Source organism: Pleurodeles waltl, chromosome 4_1 (genome assembly GCF_031143425.1).
Source record: "Pleurodeles waltl isolate 20211129_DDA chromosome 4_1, aPleWal1.hap1.20221129, whole genome shotgun sequence".
NCBI classification, from domain to species: domain Eukaryota; kingdom Metazoa; phylum Chordata; class Amphibia; order Caudata; family Salamandridae; genus Pleurodeles; species Pleurodeles waltl.
In genome coordinates, this window is record NC_090442.1 from 157,236,107 (window position 1) to 157,249,909 (window position 13,803).

At 44.9% G+C, this 13,803-nt stretch overlaps 1 protein-coding gene across 1 annotated transcript in view; it reads right to left on the minus strand.

The window, feature by feature from the left end:
• Nucleotides 1-13,803, minus strand: part of SLC13A4 (solute carrier family 13 member 4) — a 235,981-nt gene that overhangs the window by 189,003 nt on the left and 33,175 nt on the right. Inside the window, exons 2-3 of the mRNA XM_069227958.1 lie at nucleotides 12,147-12,275; nucleotides 10,945-11,081 (exon numbers count right to left, since the gene is read on the minus strand). Coding sequence (XP_069084059.1) covers nucleotides 10,945-11,081; nucleotides 12,147-12,275 — 266 coding nt within the window. The remainder of the gene's footprint in view (nucleotides 1-10,944; nucleotides 11,082-12,146; nucleotides 12,276-13,803) is intronic.

The window sequence follows — 13,803 nt, forward strand, 5'->3', positions numbered from 1 at the left end:
AACTTATTCTAGTATTGGTCGTGATAGCCTGGGGGCTAGACCGCAAAAAACAAAATTTCAGGGAAAAAGTAATAAAGACAATACTAAACAACAACCTGAGGGTACTAAGAAGCGCTGGGAGAAAAAACAACAAACACCTAAAAAAGAAAGGGGAGAATCCCCACATACGGAGACCCCGCAGAATAGATATAATCTCAGGAATAGACATAGGTCCTCATTCCAACCCTGGCGGTCTATGACTGCCAGGGTGGAGGGCAACGGAAGCACCGCCAACAGGCTGGCGGTGCTTCCAGGGCCATTCTGACGCCGCGGTCAGAAAAGGGGAACCGGTGGTTTCCCGACGGTTTTCCCCTGGCCCAGGGAATCCTCCATGGCGGCGCTGCTTGCAGCGCCGCCATGGGGATTCCGACCCCCTTCCCGCCAGCCTGTTTCTGGCGGTTTACACCGCCAGAACCAGGATGGCGGGAACGGGTGTCGTGGGGCCCCTGGGGGCCCCTGCACTGCCCATGCCACTGGCATGGGCAGTGCAGGGGCCCCCTAACAGGGCCCCATGAAGATTTTCACTGTCTGCTTTGCAGACAGTGAAAATCACGACGGGTGCTACTGCACCCGTCGCACCCCTGCAACACCGCCGGCTCCATTCGGAGCCGGCTTCTATGTTGCAGGGGCTTTCCCGCTGGGCCGGCGGGCGGCCTTTTGGCGGTCGCCCGCCGGCCCAGCAGGAAAGCCAGAATGGCATCCGCGGTCTCCTGACCGTGGAGCGGCCATTCGGCGGTGACCGCATGGCGGGCGGCGACCGCCGCCCGCCGCGGTCAGAATGACCGCCATAATCTAAAAACGCCTGATAGATATCAATATACTGATACACGCAAATCTCGTTCCTTTCAGGACTCATCGGAAAAGAGAAATGAGAGAGGTGTGCGGTCAGAGCGGAGAACAGAGTACGTGAAACCGAGACAGGAATCACAACGCTCTTCTGAGGTTTCTGTAAAGAAGGAAGAGAAACCGGTACCACAAAAACAACAGTTTAAAAAGAAAAAGGTGGCAGCAGTCTCAGACATGCCACTCAGGAAGAGGGTTCTCTTGAAGAACAAGAAATGGGCTCTAGCACTACTAGACAGCACGGCAGAGGTCACAATAGTTCGCCGGAATCTTCTAGAGCATCTGGAGGTGAAAGCAACTGATGACTTTATCCAAGTAGAAACAGCAGATCTGTGTGTCTCCGAACCCGATAGGGTGTATAGAGTGACTTTACAATTAGAAGGAGACATTGAACGCACAATACACGCAATCTTTTGGGATCGTGTGGTTAAGATATATGACATTTTGTTGGCTGAACAAGATTGGCCGCCTGATTTTGTCCGCACCTGCCCAGCTGGGGAAGAGGTTATTAAACCTTCCTTCTCGCTCCTTGTTCCGCAAGAACTCGCTGAGTCCTATTCTATAAAATGGGCTCTCGCACAGGCACCTGCGTTATATAGAAATCACGTAGGGTGGGACAGGGATTCTCCATATCATGTAATTCGCGTTAAAGGTGAACCTCAGCCACAACCGCAGTATCCCATAAAACATGAAGCGAGGGCACCGGTGAGAGAGATACTTAATTAGAATACCAGGGAGTGATTGAGCCCTGTGTCTCACCGATGAATAATCCCTTATTTCCTGTAGCAAAACCAGACCATTCATATAGAATAGTTTTAGACTACAGACATTTGAACGGACGTGCATATGCTATACACAATTCGCATAGCACTGCACTAATGAGCAACATTGTGCGGAAAAAATACAAAACAACTTTGGATATCTCGAATGGATTTTTCTGCCAGAATATAGCGCCTGAAAGCAGAGACTTAACAGGCTTTAGCGCGCTAGGCTCCCAGAAAAAATCTGTTGTTTGCCTCAGGGGTATAAGAACAGCCCAGGACTGTTTTCGGCCCGTGTGACTGCTATTTTACACGAGTTGGACTCTGAAGCATTGTCATATGTGGATGATATATATCTCACAGATGACGAGTTACTACAACATTTAAGACGGGTAGCCCGCATTGTTGTGGGGTTTGCCGAACTCGGCTACAAATTTAATTTAAAAAAATCAAAAATAGCCTTCCTCAGCGTCTTGTTCCTGGGATATGAGCTGTCGAATGAAGGGAAGAGCCTAAGGCCACAATTTTTAGAGAAGTGTGCACAATTGCAACCACTAAACACGATTAAGAAACTCCAGTCAATGTCGGGCTTTCTAAATTTTTACCAGAACATACATTCCTGATTATGCTACACGCATAAAACCTTTATATGAATTAATACGTCCTGATTTTTCAAGCAAATTCTGGACAATTGAACATACACATACTCTTCAAGAGTTACAAGCAGACATGGTAGCAGCGAAACACACACGGGACAATAAGACACATTTGGTCATCAGGGTGATAGCTGTGGCCATTGGGTTTAATTATGTCACATTTAATGAAGGTGAGACAGTCCTGATTGCATACAAGTCACACTTGTATTCTGCTGCTGAACAACGATTTGCACCCACAGAGAAAATTCTCACTGCTGTACAGATGGCTGTTATTAAAGAGAGACCTCTGGCCCAGGGGAAACGCATTATTGTCGTTTCTCCTATTCCGGCCCTTGAGGCTGTTACAAAGGCTAGCGTCCCGAACGCGAAAGCACTCCACCCAAGATGGATACAATGGGCCATGTCCTTGACAGCCACTGATGTAGACTACATATTTGACCCAAAGTTACAAACTCAGGACTTCTACAATATGAAGTTGATTATCCAGTACCCGCTGACACATTGCCTATTGATCAATATCAGGTAGTCATGTACACCGATGGCTCTGCGCAACCGGCGATTTGTACAAAACATCAATATTCTGCTGCATGTGCAGTTGTGAGCAGCTATATGGAGGGGGAGAAATTCTGCCCCCGACATACCTATACACAGACCTTAGGGGATTGTACAGCGCAATTGGCAGAGCTGAAAGCTCTACTACTTGCACTAGAACATACAGATCCGACACAGTTCACCCTGGTTGTTTGTGATTCGTATTATTGCGTCCAGTCCTTTAATGAATATCTGCATTATTGGCGCCTGAATGGGTTCAGAGATTCAAAAGGCAACACCATAAGACACAGACTACTGTGGGGGAAGGTGGCAGACCTGAAAGAGACGCTACCTAAGGTCCATGCTGTGCATACACTTGGGCACCAGCGGGTTGGAATACACGTTGCTGGAAATACCTTGGATGATGAAGCCGCAAAGTCGGCAGTGGCAGTTGCCACTGTAGCTGCAGTGACTCATTCGAGTTCCAAACCAGACACAGACATTATGGCTGCCATAAAAGCTACGGTTGATGGTACGCCTTATCCTAAAGGATTTCCTAATAAATACCAATACTTGATGGGAAGTGTGCTGAACGCTGAAGTTAAAATCCCGGGCGTAGGCGTACGCGACCTCCCCAATAGAGATGTAAGACCACAATTGATTAAGGCAGCGCATGAGGGGGTGGCATCTGCACATGCTGGCGTGGCAGCTACAATTTCACTATTACAGGCCCGCTATTGGTGGCCTGGTCTCTACAAAGAGACCAAGCAGTATGTCCTTTGTTGTGACATCTGTCAACAAATTAAAGTTTCAACAGCTAAGCGCCCGCCGCAGACATCCCTCTTAATCTCAAACAAACCATTACAATGTGTGTACCTGGATCATTGTGGTCCATTAACACCGGATAGTGCATATAAATATATACTAGTCGCTGTTGCTTCCTGCTCCAGATTTGTGTGGCTGACGCTCGGTCTGTTATTAAAGATTTGTGAGTCTTTATCAGTACATATGTAGTTGCGGCATTCCATTCGGACCAGGGCCCTGCTTTTGCCTCAAGGGCATTCAGGGACACCATGGCTTCGTTGGGGGTCCAGCTCCAGTACTCGTCTCCATTTCATCCCGAGGGAAATTCTGTCGTGGAGCGATTAAACCGCGATTTAAAGCAATCCTTAACAGCCAGAGTCTTAGGTACGGGTCGTAGTTGGCTAACTCACCTGTTTGGAGTTCAGAGAGCACTAAATAACCTGCCTAGAAGGTCCCTTGGGGGTCGTACTTCATATGAGTGCCTGTTCGGAACACAAATGTTTGTTCCGGATCTTGATGGTCCTGGTGTGGAGGCGGCGGAAACACCTTTTGACATAAATGATCGTGTCACTGTTTTACAGGAATTACAGCAGTTCAGTGAAGATAACTCTTCTAACAATGCTGCCTCCACATGAATTAAGGATGTGCCAGTAACACCTACCGGCTGGATTCCCAGGGTTGGGGATTGTGTGCGTGAAACGGTCAAAGTTAAAAAAGAATTTGTCCCTTCTTATCGAGCACCAGTCCCTGTGTTGGGGATACACGGAACCAGAACTGTTATTCTACCCCCGTTGCCAGGTGCCAAAGAAAATCGCTTTGTTTCTATTGACAATGTCAAGTTACAACATGTGGCTGATTCTACACAGCCGACCAAGAGGAACGTCCAGTAGTTCCCGAATCCCTCTCACTACTGGAGAAGAAGTTCCGCTTCAAGTTGTCTATACCAACACTGTTGACTCTCCGAGCTTGGGGACGGTGGATGATGATCTCGCATTGGTTCCACTAACAACTACCAACTTAGAAACATTTTATCAAGTCGCCATGACTACGAACGTGACGGGTGGTGCTATCTACAGTATACCACCGCAGGAAACACCAACTCCTCCATTGACTATGGCAACGCCTTTTGCACGAACTGCCTCTGGTTACTTTGCCGACAACAACAATGGTCTATCGGACTCGTTCGGCTCTTCGACTGCTGACCTGTCAGGTTCACGTAAGCTGATGCATTGGCTTAAAGATACGTATTTTGTTCTTCCGTGGAACTATCTGTGGCTTTTATTGACTATGCTAGCATTTTTTCTTTGGATTGGGTTTGTCGTTACTTTTTTTCTGTTGATACATGGTCATTTTCTTCCTGAGAGATCAGCGGTTGAACAGGTGGAGGAGGTGTTTAAACCACATTTTTCATCATATAAGGTTCGAAGAGACTTGTCCTTTGTGAACATTTCTGCAGTACCGATTCCAGATGGGATTGTGTGGGATAAAGTAATGTTTGATATATACGGTCGCACTAAAATAATTCAAATACTATATGTGCTAAAGTTATCTATGAATGATATAGTCATACCAGGCATTGTATCTGATGATTGGGATGTGAAGACAGTTGATAAAATGATGACAGAATTGCAATATTACACTGTCTATGAAAATGAAGATGTTTACCAGTTTAGAGACAATTATGGTGACATGTTTTGCTATAATTATTATGGGCACCACTTCATACATAAAGCCAGCAGTCCAAAAACAATATTTGGCTATGCGCAATGGGAACATTGCCCGACTCCCCCGCAAGGGAGTTCCAAAACTTATTTTGATAAGTTTGCGTATTTTTCTGGGCCTCATCAAAAGAATGCTGAGTCATATTATTTTAAGTTAACTCCGACTAAGGATAAACAAATGTTATTTACCAACACAAAATGTATATATTCGGACTCCTTTGTTTCCCGGTTATCAATTGAAAGTTATGAATATTGGTAAACAAATGTTGATTTGAAAAGTGTTTGGGGAACAAAAACTTGGCAAACTCAGGGTAGAGAAACATTGTTTAGAGTATGTCTCATTCCCGTTCAAATTATTTTTTTAAATGAAACAGTACAACAGACCAGCTGCTTAGGTTTAGCTACAATCAGAGAATTAAACATACCTAGCATCCCTGCCCCTGCTCGGTTTGATAACTGTCAGAAGCACACAAATGCAACTTTTAATGAGCTTGCTGAATGGGTCCAGAATGGTACATTTAACACTTCACTGACACGTCCAGGTGGGTGGTTATTGTGGCCAATAGATACCAACGGGTGTCATCAATGTTTTGTCACCTCCTCAAGGGTTTCCGAACGAGTAGGTCTGACCCTCGCTATATATCACAGCACATGCTGAAATAATTACGACATATAGTGTGGGAAAATTGTGCCAGCAATGGCTAAAATCATCCTCGCTAGATGCAGTTAAGACACATCTCACTCTCCTGTCTAATAACACTGACTTACAAGATTTTTTGTCAGGCCCAAAGGCACCACGTAGGAAGCGTTTCTTGTATGAAATATACAATGAAATATGGAAACTTTCCAAACAAGAGGCTGCAGCACAGTTAATGCAGATAGATCAGGATAATATGAAAAAAGCATTAGCTGTTGTGGATAATAAAATTCACACCTTGTCCGACCGGATATATACAATTAACAACATTGTTTCTTCTGCTATAGACATTATACGATCTGATATGTCTTCATTATATCATGGACAGAGTCAGACCAGGTCCATTATGCAGTTGGGTTGGACGCTTCAGACATTGAAGGCGGGTCGCGTTCCGTGGCAGCACATCAGTGCCAGGGAAATATTTTTTTCCTTTAATTTGACGCGACAACAACAACTAATGGCTAAGAAGGAGGCGACTTATGTCATGCTCAACATTGAAAAGTTAAAAAGATTGCTGTTCACCGTGGCCGAGATTCCCTCAGCAGAGTGGTTGATACATGGGGTTATTAATTTGCCTATTTCTACATTACAATTCACTTCTTGTTTGAAGCATGTTCCTGTAGGCAGATATGAAAGGTTGGGAGATAGTTACATCCATGAGGTGTGGGAGCTTCCCTTCTCGTACAAATGCCTCAATGGCATGAAAGAGGTCTTTCTTAGTGGTAGTGAATGTGAGACTTCAGTCAGCCATTGGATGATTTGTAAGCAGCTGTCCTTGCATGGGGCGTGTAATGCCTCAGTTGCGAACTTGGCTTGCTATCTGAAGGGAGTTCCAGTCCCCTTGATTAAACGCAGGTTCCAGGTGCTTTCAACCGGCAGCTACGTCCTCCTCAATAGTGAAGACTGTTGTGGCATGCGGGCCGGAATAGTTTACGTTGTTTTGGTCACTAAGGTCGTTACTTGCTGCGGGAACGTGTTGTTTCCCCCCACTAAAAAAAGGGAGGTAGCAGATATTTGGCCTCACATTGCTACTTCCAAGGTGAATTTTGACAAGTTAAGCAGACTGAAGGCTTTGTTGTTTCAGAAGCATGTGGCCCTTACATCTGCACGCGAGTCCTAGGCACTTCAGGTGGCAAGGTCATCGGCGGAAATACAGTCCCTGTTAAATACAAACTTTCCGAGCCACTTTGGTGAACTCGTGGGACGTATATTTAATGCTTCCAGGACGGCTAGATTGGCACACTTTTTCAAAGTTGTTGGTGTTGGTTTCGTTCACACCTTCTCTTCCATATTCAGTTTAATACCTTCGGCTATTCATTCAATTTTTTGGAAGCATTTTTGGGGGATTTCCGATAACTTTGGCTTTATTAGCCGGCATTTCGCTATTGCTGTTGTTTTTCCGCAATGGCTGTCCCGCCGCAACAAGGAAGTATTTGGGCGCTCCCATCAGCGCAGCTGTGTCGTGAACGCATGATGCAGCTCTTTGGAGCAACACTCCTGGAACATTTGGAGTTTAACTGGTCGCTGTCATTCAGACCGGTTTTGGATTGTGTGCAGCCCGTGTTTCGGTGCCGTTGGTGCTCTTTTGAACATGCACTGACCGTTTGTCTCTCACAGCAATGCCCCCCAGTGGTTGATGCTGATCTGTTGATGTTCTTGATGAGGGCTCATTCCAGACATGCGCGCTGCGGCTGTGTTTACTTTGAGAGGCTGTTTACGAGATACCCTTCCTGGAGGAAGTTAATATTGACCCGTTCATAGGCACTGCACGGGATGCCGCCTTGGTTGATACTGGGGCTTTGGAACACACCTGCTCTTTGATAGTCTTTGGCGTGGATTTTCCGGTTTTGTCATCTGCCGAAGTGGAGACTCTCCTGCTTTCCATGAACACTGCTTGATTTGGACTTATTCTAAATTGACATTGTCCTTTGAATTCGGCATTTGGCCGGATGCTCATTTTTTAAATTGACAAATTACTATGCTTGTGTGTCCTCTTAAGTTGTTGAAATTGAATAGGGTTTTACGGTTTTACTTATATTTTAGTTTTGGGCATTTTTAGCTTCGGCTTAAACCACTTTCTACCGACAAGGGGAGGGTGTAGTGTGGCAATTTTTTAATATAGCTTCATGCACATTAGGTTAACATATTAGGCCTTTGTGCACTTTGCCCTAGATACATTTTATTCAACCTTGCGCTGTTATTTTATAATAACCAGTTTTACGATCTTGTTTTATTTATTTTTATCACACTGTTTAGCTTAGTTCAGCACTGTGTTCTCAAACAATGCATTCTTGCTCACCCTGTGCTTTAGTCAAGGCTACAGTCTGGTACATTGCCGGTACATGTGGTAGAAGTTTAGTCTCTAGTGTTCTTAGAAAAAAAGCATCCTTACATAGGGACATTTTCTTAGAACATCTGCGTGTTAGTTATAAAAATTCTTTGTAGTCCGAGTACACGTAAGAGGGAGATTCTGAACAGAAACCTACAACAAGATGCTGACTGCCCCGTTGCAGATGCTGATGCAGATTACAGGCCTTTGCTCAGGTATGAGGGTTGATGTCCTCCCAGGGGAACCTGAAAGGCAGGCTTAGAGCTTTACATGCTGTGCTCAGAATATAACTTAGAGAGGACCTAATCTAGTTGCACTATGATAGCCTTATTCTTGTGCTTCACTCTCATCGTTACTATTTTAATCCTACTGTGTTGTGTAGTTCTGGTTATCGCAGCTCACGCTTTGCTATCCAAAATGCAGTTGTTTTATTAAACCAATCTTTAAAACTCAAACTGCCTTTGTCATTTATATATGACACCGCCCTATGTATGAGAGAACCGGTTGTGGCCTGAGTGACCACGACTTCCCTGGGAAGTACTAAGATCCCATGTGCTGGGCTGCCCAATTGTCTCTTCCCTTTGGGAGAGATGAGGCACTGCTAGTTAGCCGGAGCAAAACCCGGATTTAGAGTGACAAGGGTCCTTCACCGTGGGACAGACTCAGTCCCCCACTCTGTGAACAATCTTGCCGCTCAAAATCCAGTAGTCTCATTAGGATAATGAGAGCCTACGCGACATAGGTAGTCAATGCTCTAAAGACTGCTTCGGTATGTGAAACACAAGTTTGGTTCTCCAGACTGGCTGTATATGCTTTCATTGATAATCACTTAACAAGCGTTGGTTGTGCATGCATCCTAAGTGGAAATGAGAAGGTGCAGGTGAAGCTGGATGGATCTGGCATACCTGATCTGCCATCATAGATTTCATGTGTCTACCTGAAGCCCACATCCAGTGACTGAGCTACATGGCTATTAATTTCTGCTCCTGGCAATTAGAACTAATCGAGGATTATAACTCCTAATTGGGTATTGTGTTCCCTGGGTGCTTTCTCCTTTGGGTTCCCTCAAACGTTCCTCCCCTTTTCTGTGCATGTTAGCCCCACCGCTGACAGGGATGACCTTGGTTAAAGCCCTTACAGTCACTTTTCATGCAGCACAAAAATTATACTCTTTCGGAATTATATGTTTCTACATTTCTTTCTGTGGCCACTGGCACATAGGGAACGTTGGCTTTAGCAGTTCACAGTGAGACAGTTCCATTACCTGGGAATGGACAGAACATAAGTAATAAAAGAGCTGACCACTTTATCAAATTGTCCTCAAAGGCTACTATATTTAGCATGGCTTACTTGAATTGGGTTAAAATTGACCCTTCCCTCACCTTAGTGACTTAGGGCCAGATGTAAGTAGCCTTTTGCGCCTCGCAAACGTCGAAAAACGCCGTTTGCTAGGCGCAAAAGGCCTCCCGCGATGCAGAAACACATTTTACGAGTCAATACCGAATCGCAAAATGTGTTTCAGACTCGCAAATAAGAAGGGGTGTTCCCTTCCTATTTGCGAGTCGCACCGCGATGTAGAGTTGATTTGTGACAGCGAAAGCGGTCGGAAATCAACTCGCAGTTACCATCCACTTGAAGTGGATGGTAACTCATTCGCAAACGGGAAGGGGTCCCCAGGGGACCCCTTCCCCTTTGTGAATGCAAACAAAAATATGTTTTCAGAGCAGGCAGTGGTCCTATGGACCACTGCCTGCTCTGAAAAAAACAGAAACAAAAAGGTTTCGGTATTTTTTCTATTTGCAGCTCGTTTTCCTTTAAGGAAAACGGGCTGCAAAAAGAAAAAAAAAAACTGCTTTATTCAAAAGCAGTCACGGACACGGAGGTCTGCTGTCTCCAGCAGGCCACCATCCCCGTGAGTGCCTAGACTCGCTATGGGGTCGCAAACTGCGACCCACCTCATAAATATTTATGAGGTGGGTCTTTGCGACCCCATAGCGAGTCGCAGAAGGTGTCTGAGACACCTTTCTGCATACCAGTTTGCGAGTTGCAAATTGCAATTCGGAAGGACTCGCAATTTGCAAGTCGCAAAATGGCTTGTACCTACATCTGGCCCTAAAATCCATGATATAAAATGCAAAATCCCTCTTATAACCATTTATCAAAATCTTTACCTGGACAAACAGCTTGCTTTCACCCATTGGAGCAGTCATCAGGGTGGTTGGATGATTTTAATCAAATGAGATTTCAGCCAGTTCTGCTAGTCCTCAGGTAGAAAGCCTTTCTGTCCTATCTCGTGACTCTAGTATTTTTGGGCTGCCCTATTCAACAAAAAAAGACTGCAATTTAGGTATCCTTTCTTTATTGTTCACACTTACCAAGGGCTTTTCTTTTGATCTAAATGAACTGAGAGAGTTTTTTATAGTTCTGGAACTTCTTACCTGCAGAAGCATTAAGGCTGCAACTCTTCAAGGCGGAGGTCTGATATAGACCCCCTAGGTTTATAGTGATTTTGTACTCACATTCATGAGACAAATTAAGGTCATAAGGAATATACTCTACATACATGCCGGGCTTGGCTCCTGACATCATGACCATTCGCAGGGCAATTCTCTTATGTAGGTTCCACTTTTCCACAGTGGCTGCAACACAGATGACACCCATGAGTAGTAACGTGGTGTTCTTAACATACTCTGCGGCAACCTGCAAAGAAGACAAAAGACTGTTCATCATCTGTCAACAGAATGCATACTGTGGGCTAAAACCCAATGCCAACCATCTATTCCCATACTTTTATAGACACCTGACAGAAGCTCAAGGAGGGCTCCATATATCACACTTCTATGCCACACTGACTGCAGACAGGCTAACCTGTTAGAGTCAGCGCTTATGTGCTGAGGGTCACTTAAGGGGTGAAATATATGGGCATATATAGAGGGAACTGCTTTTTGGAAATAGGTCTCCCGCTGAATGTCCACTATCTTATAGTGGAACTGCAGCCATCAATGTTAATATGGAAATGTTTCACCAAAGGGGAGCTTTTGGAGACATTTCTAATATCTACATTGATGAAGTCCCTGAAATGCTAGGAGTTTTTTCCATACATCTGGACATTTTCAGGGCTTTCTATGGAAGACTGAAATGGCTTGCTTTGCAGCTCTGCAAATAATGACTACTGCTGCAGATTGCGATGGCTTGCTACCCTAAATCGGGTGGTCAGCCCACCACCCTTTCCAGGGGTGTCTAAGCTACTTGACAAACTTTTCCCATGACAGAGTTAGATAGGTTGTACCACCTTCCTGTATCATTCAGATCAGATGGGAGTACACAGAGGAGGGTGGCTGGCACAGTCATCTATTTTTGGCAGATCCCCCATTACTGTTATTGTGGAAACCATGCACCAATTTGAATGTGTCCGTCTTAGGAATCGAAGATTGCTCTGATTGAAGGAGAACTGCATATGGCTTGAGACTCCCAAAGACATCTACTTTGCCTGGAAAAAACCTTCTTATTCACAGGCATTAGCACGACACAAGCAATTCTCAACACTGACTGAGCCAGATCTAATGTCAGAATTTATGAAGTCTCCCTTCTTATGTATCATTAATACCGAGTGGATAGTCCTCTCCCCTTGCCTAACAGTAATGGAGAGGAACCGGCCCCACCTAATTGGGTAACACTAACAGAGGCCTAGCATAGGCTTTTCTGCTCCCTTTTGGGGCTCTACAGATGGGAATTTACTAATCTAAATACCAGATGATATCTGACCTCGCTGGACTTCAGGACTCCAAATAGTGGGTAGAGAAAAGCAGGAACCAGGGCTGCTGCTCCCAGTGGGACTGCTTCTGAGACCCAGTATACGGCTGTGACGATCAGCACATAGGCACATGAGGTTTCCTGGAAGAGAAAAAGAACACAGGAGGTGAGAGCAGAAAATGATTTATTTATGCTTATCTCTTTCCCAACCTTCTTTTCTACATTGCTCACAAACAGGTATTGACAGCTTTTATTCAAAGCAGGCAATTTTCCTCCCGCAAGCAGACACGAAGCCTCAAAATTAAACTAGAATTGGCTATAATTTCTTTGGTTCTTTCTCAGTGCAGTATATACCAGAACAGACTTCTTGACACCAAGGGCCTCATTTACAAGAATCTGATGCTTGCGCTGCCACAAGTGCCACAACGATGCCATGGATGTGCTGTATTTACAATACAGAGCTCCATGGTGCAAATTGTAATGGCTGCGTCAGAAATTCTGATGCATGTGTTGCCACTAAAGTGAAGCATTGCTGGAGTTGCGTTGTAAAACTCATGCAACTCCAGCAATGTGTCAGAACACAGAGGAGAGTCCTATGTTAAAAGCCCTGTGTCAATCTTTACTTAACACCTCGTCTGAGCAGGCATGAGAATTTTGACGCAGTCAAGTCACTGAGTGACACAATGAAAAGTTGTAAATTTCACTGCATCAGTTCTGCGTGGCTTCTAACGTGGGAGTGCCTATCCTGCATACGTTATACCTGGCGCCCAATGCGTCAGTTTGTAGATATGGAGCAATACGGAGCACTTATTGCACCACCGCTGCATCACAAAAACGACGCAACTGCGTCGCAAGCTCCTTGTAAATGAGGTCCCAAGAACATTGGCTGATAGTGAAGCTGGACCACTCATATTCACATCTTAGCTAACTAATAAGACCTTCAGGCCCTTTTTGAAGGCCACATCCAACTCAATCGGACATAGCAAGAGTGTTAATGTATTCCAAATGTAAGAGCATATGAACTTAGAATATCCCCCTCTAGCATAAGTGGAAGACCCTCATCAGAGTACAAGAACTGAAAAGTTGGGCCAGATCTAGTCTGTCTGGTGCCTGGTTCTTAATGTGGCCACGGCTACCCTTCATACATTATACCTGGCACAGATATAATGTGGCGCAGGCCTCTACACACTGACGCATTGGGCCCATTAGGCAATTTCTAGAGCACAAGACGACCCAGTGTACCCCACATGCCCAAAATTGGATGTAAAGAAAATCATTGGTAAGGACTTGTCTGACACAGTCACTGTGTTTACTGGATCCTAAGTCCCACTCTCTTGCGTGCTTAAACAAAAAGAAAATATCAGTGCCTGGAAAGTGAGTAGTGGAAGGACAGAAGTAATGTGTCTATGCTCGAAGGGAGGAACAAACACATGAAGTAAAAGTAAAGCCCACACGAGCTAATGAATAAGAAGCAAGCAAATGAGAGTGACCATGAAGTCTACTAATGGTATATAACGGGCAGGCTTTAAACCCACTATAAGCTGACAGAGACTGACCTAAAAAGAGGGGATCAAGGATTTGGCCCCTGGTTAACTCGTCAGTTAGAGTCCCTCGAGGTGACAATGGTAAAGGTGAGGAGATTGAGAAAGAGCAATCAGTAAAGTGAGTA